General features: G+C 36.0%; 1 protein-coding gene across 1 annotated transcript; it reads left to right on the top strand.

Annotated features, from left to right (window-relative positions):
* Positions 1 to 307: 307 nt before the first annotated feature.
* LOC123316246 (larval/pupal cuticle protein H1C-like) lies at positions 308 to 3,209 on the top strand. Its single transcript, XM_044902213.1, has 2 exons — positions 308 to 397; positions 2,637 to 3,209. Exons 1-2 carry the CDS (start codon positions 386 to 388, stop codon positions 3,141 to 3,143), a joined length of 519 nt encoding a protein of 172 aa, XP_044758148.1. The 5' UTR covers positions 308 to 385; the 3' UTR covers positions 3,144 to 3,209.
* The last annotated feature ends 1,094 nt before the right edge of the window (positions 3,210 to 4,303 follow it).

Here is a 4,303-nt window from a genome sequence, read left to right as displayed (position 1 = left end):
CACTACGATATTAAGGTTAATGCCATTATTGTTTATATTTTCAGAAGATGTGAAGATGACGCAAACGTTCAGTCGCATTACATCAATCTTCAAAATTCCAAAACCTACTGGACTACGAATTTTCTTGAACGCACGTTATATAATTCTTATTACCCCGTTGCGTATGATCTCAACTTCGCGACTATAGGCGCGCTAATTCATCTCCCGCAATTTACATACCTACTGCAATAATCATGCGGCTTCGACCCAGACCTTCGCAACGTGCAGAAAGTAGACCACACCTGGGCTATACTGTGTCATACCGCACCGACTATAAAAATCACCAAAAATTCAACAGAGGTATCAGTTGATCGACAAAATTCGACTCATAAACACAATTAACACAATGGCTTTCAAAGTGAGTATGAAAATATTTCTTTTTAGAATCTTATGTATTCCAAATCTAGCTATATTATGAATTAGTATAACACTAAATTGTCAGAGAATATTGAACAATTTCTACAAGTTTGAATTTATAAGTACGTCTTATCAGGTGTTATACTTTAGTGATTCCATGAAACTGATCAAGAGCATATAAATAATTATATACATGATGGCCATTTGAAAACGAAACAGACGAGATTACAGACGAAATAATTTTTTTCGATTGAAATGCTCGGACAGGTCGATTTCTCTTTCGAGGGGGACAACTTAAGATGTAGGTTACGGACGCATAGCGCTTCAACCCTTGCTACTACAACCCTCACCCCCAATTTTTGAATAGGGAAGATGGGGTGAGTGATACCTCATTTGAAAGGTATTTTCATACTGATTTCAGCACAGTAATTGTTTTTTCATTTTATGCATTAGTTCTCGAAATATTCTTAACTAAGTATTTGAAAATGAAGTGGTGTTTTCATGGCACTTGTATTGTTTTTTTGTGAAAAATCGACATTTTGAGCTTCAAAACAACCATGACTGTAGCTTCCTCCCTCCAATCCACTGACATAGAAATCTTTAATCAAGATTAACATGTCTATCTAAATGTCGTTGATTGAAGAATTCTGCGGTTCTATTCGCACATTGATTGTTTGCAAAAAAAAGTGAAATTATTTCCACCCGCTGTGCAATTGAATGAATCATGTCGAACAATGAATTAGAACACATACAAGTCTCGATTCAAAACTAAGAATAATTCACATGTCAAAGAACCAGTAAGCCAACTCAATGATCTGTTCGTAATAAGTAAAAAATTATCGATTCTCATTTTTTCGAAAAAGATATGAATTCAATAATCAACAAAATGAAAACATGATTGAAGCCAACTGAGAAAACACTTCATAATTAAGTCGGAAATCGTTTCACGAATTGGGACTGGAATATTTCTGTGGCATCATTAATGATTTGATTTTCTTACCTGGTAATCTGATTAGAGATATGTACGTATTTGGACTTTTTGGAGATTTCTGTTTATCAAGTGTTACCGCATGTTATTGGAAATACTGCAAATTATATCGAAGATAATTTAGATTGAGTTTCAGCAAGATTGAGCTCCTTCGCAATACGCTTTGTTTGTTCGACATCTTGATTAAAGATTTCTATGTCAGTGGATTGGAGGAAGGAAGCCACAGTCATGGTTGTTTTGAAGCTCAAAATGTCGATTTTTCACAAAAAAACACTACGAGTGCCATAAAAACACCACTTCATTTTCAAATACTTAGTTAAGAATATTTCGAGAACTAATGCATAAAATGAAAAAACAATTACTGTGCTGAAATCAGTATGAAAATACCTTTCAAATGAGGTATCACTCACCCCATCTCCCCTATCCAAAAATTGGGGGTGAGGGTTGTAGTAGCAAGGGTTGAAGCGCTATGCGTCCGTAACCTACATCTTAAGTTGTTCCCCTCGAAACAGAAATCGACCTGTCCGAGCATTTCTATCGAAAAAATTTATTTCGTCTGTAATCTCGTCTGTTTCGTTTTCAAATCGCCACCCTGTATAATAATGAGAACTGAATCACAACAGATGCAAATAAATATTGTAAGTGCGAAAACAAACATATAGACATTACCAGGCATATACAGGGTGTGTAGTAATGAATGGATATTATAGTACAAACGGTCCAGAAAAATATATTTAATATTCAATAACAAGTCCCTTTGTTTTCGAGATAGTGGAGGTTTTCAAAAATTCAGAATTTTGGTGGAAAGACTCCAAATGAAGGAATACTTTCGATCTGCTTTTTGTATAATATTCCTAGTAGATGCGCTATCGAACGTTATTCACGATTTTTGAGAGCGAGATGTATCTTAAATTTCCTGTTTTGCTTAATTTTTCCTGAATTAACGTAAAGTGAAAGAAAATATGGTTTCCTTTGTGCCGACGTAACGAAAGCTTGTTTGTTCCTTTTATATTCCGAAATGGCATAATTCGCTGTATTTCCGGCATTCATTACAAAATGAATTCTTATCACATGTGTGTCAATTCGAACATGCAATTTAAATTTGAATAAAAACATTTCTTCACATTACAACTTGACCTAAGAAATGATTGTTGAATCGATGTTATCAGAAAACATTCTATTCAAAATACAACATAATAAAATAATTCAACAATCTTCAAGATACCGATCTCATAAAATGTAACTATTTCAGCTTGTTGTCCTGTGCGCCGCTCTGGCTTACGCAAACGCTGGACTTATCCCAGCTGCCTCTCCAGCCACAGCAGTTAGTCATGCTTACATCTCTCAGCCTACCTTAGCTGTAGCTCATGCTGCTCCTGTGGCCATTCACGATCCAGCTATCGCAACCAGCCAACACAACGTCTACAGATCTCTTGGAGGCAATGCTGCCATCTCCACCTACAGCAAAGCTCTCGACAGTGCCTTCTCCAGCGTACGCAAATATGACACTAGAGTGACCAACGACGCCACTCCTGTTTACGCTGTAGCTCATGCTGCTCCAGTCGCCACTTACGCACATGTTGCCCCAGTAGCCACTTACGCACATGCTGCTCCAGTAGCCACTTACACTCACTCTCCCTCAATTGCAACATATGCTGCTCCTCATCAAGTGGTTGCCAAAACCGCCATAGCTTACTCACCATCTGTGGAAGTTTCCCACATGACGTTTTCCGGACTTGGTGTAAACTACGCTTGGTGAATGAGAAAAATGCATACATGAAATTATTTATTGAACCTATTTATTGAAATAAATTATTTTATCATACACAGTTTTCTATCTTTAAAGCCCGTTTGTAACAGTCGAAAATTCTCTGGAGAATTCTCTACAGAATTTTGGCGAGAAAATGGCAGAAATTATTCGGCATGCAACTGAACAGTGCATTCTACCTAAAGTACCTAGCTAGTAAGCTTTACACAATAAAAATGAATTGTTGATACACTTGGAAGGTACGGAAGTGCATGACTATTTGAATTGGCAAATATTGTAAATAATTGTCAGTTATGTGAAATTGTCAATTCGAATTAGCAACCAAACTATTTCTCACTGAATGTTTGTTCAGCGCCTTCGTAAATGAGACATTTCATAAGTGGATTTGAAACCCTTTATAAACAACATTACAGATAAACAATTGCTATGATAAAAATATCATCGAATAAAATTTAATAGGTTGACAAGAACAATTGAATATAAGCCAATAATATGATATAATATCCAAATATTAACAGAAAACTGTGAAAATTATGGAAGTAGCAATCAAATAATTATTATAAGAATGAATTGAATAGAAGTATAAAAGATCCTAGAAAACGCAAACAAATAATAACCTATCATACAACAGAACTGAAAGAAGGGGAAAGTTAGCATCAGAATAGTAAATAAAATTGTGATATTCTCTGTTGAAGAAAATCCTCGATAAATTACAAGAAGGTACAACCACAATGAGAAAAACCATCATGGTACCACACAAAAATATAGACATCAAAGCGACACATTTGATATGAGTCTGAGGTCTTCATTCCGTGACCCGAACCATATTTTTTCTTGGTCTTCGCTTATTACGTCCACATAAAATATGTAAACGGTGGCAATGAGTGAAATTCAGATTTTATGTATGTATCTACGTGGCAGCATCACAAAATCAGTCGAGCCCATGTGTCAAACATAAAGATGCGAGCGAGGGAAGAAAAGTAAAGACCACGCTTTAATCCTTCCATTATTGCCATGTGCGCATGAGCAATGAGTAACTTCATCACAGTTCTGTCATTTGGCGAATATCTAACCTATAACTTATAATTCAAACGGTTGGAAATCGGGACAAAACGGTAAAATATTCAAGTATCGGAAAAGTAAGGGGGCCC

This window comes from Coccinella septempunctata, chromosome 7 (genome assembly GCF_907165205.1).
Source record: "Coccinella septempunctata chromosome 7, icCocSept1.1, whole genome shotgun sequence".
Lineage (NCBI taxonomy): Eukaryota > Metazoa > Arthropoda > Insecta > Coleoptera > Coccinellidae > Coccinella > Coccinella septempunctata.
The sequence above is the reverse complement of the archived record's forward strand: the minus strand, read 5'-3'. Positions and strand labels throughout refer to the sequence as shown.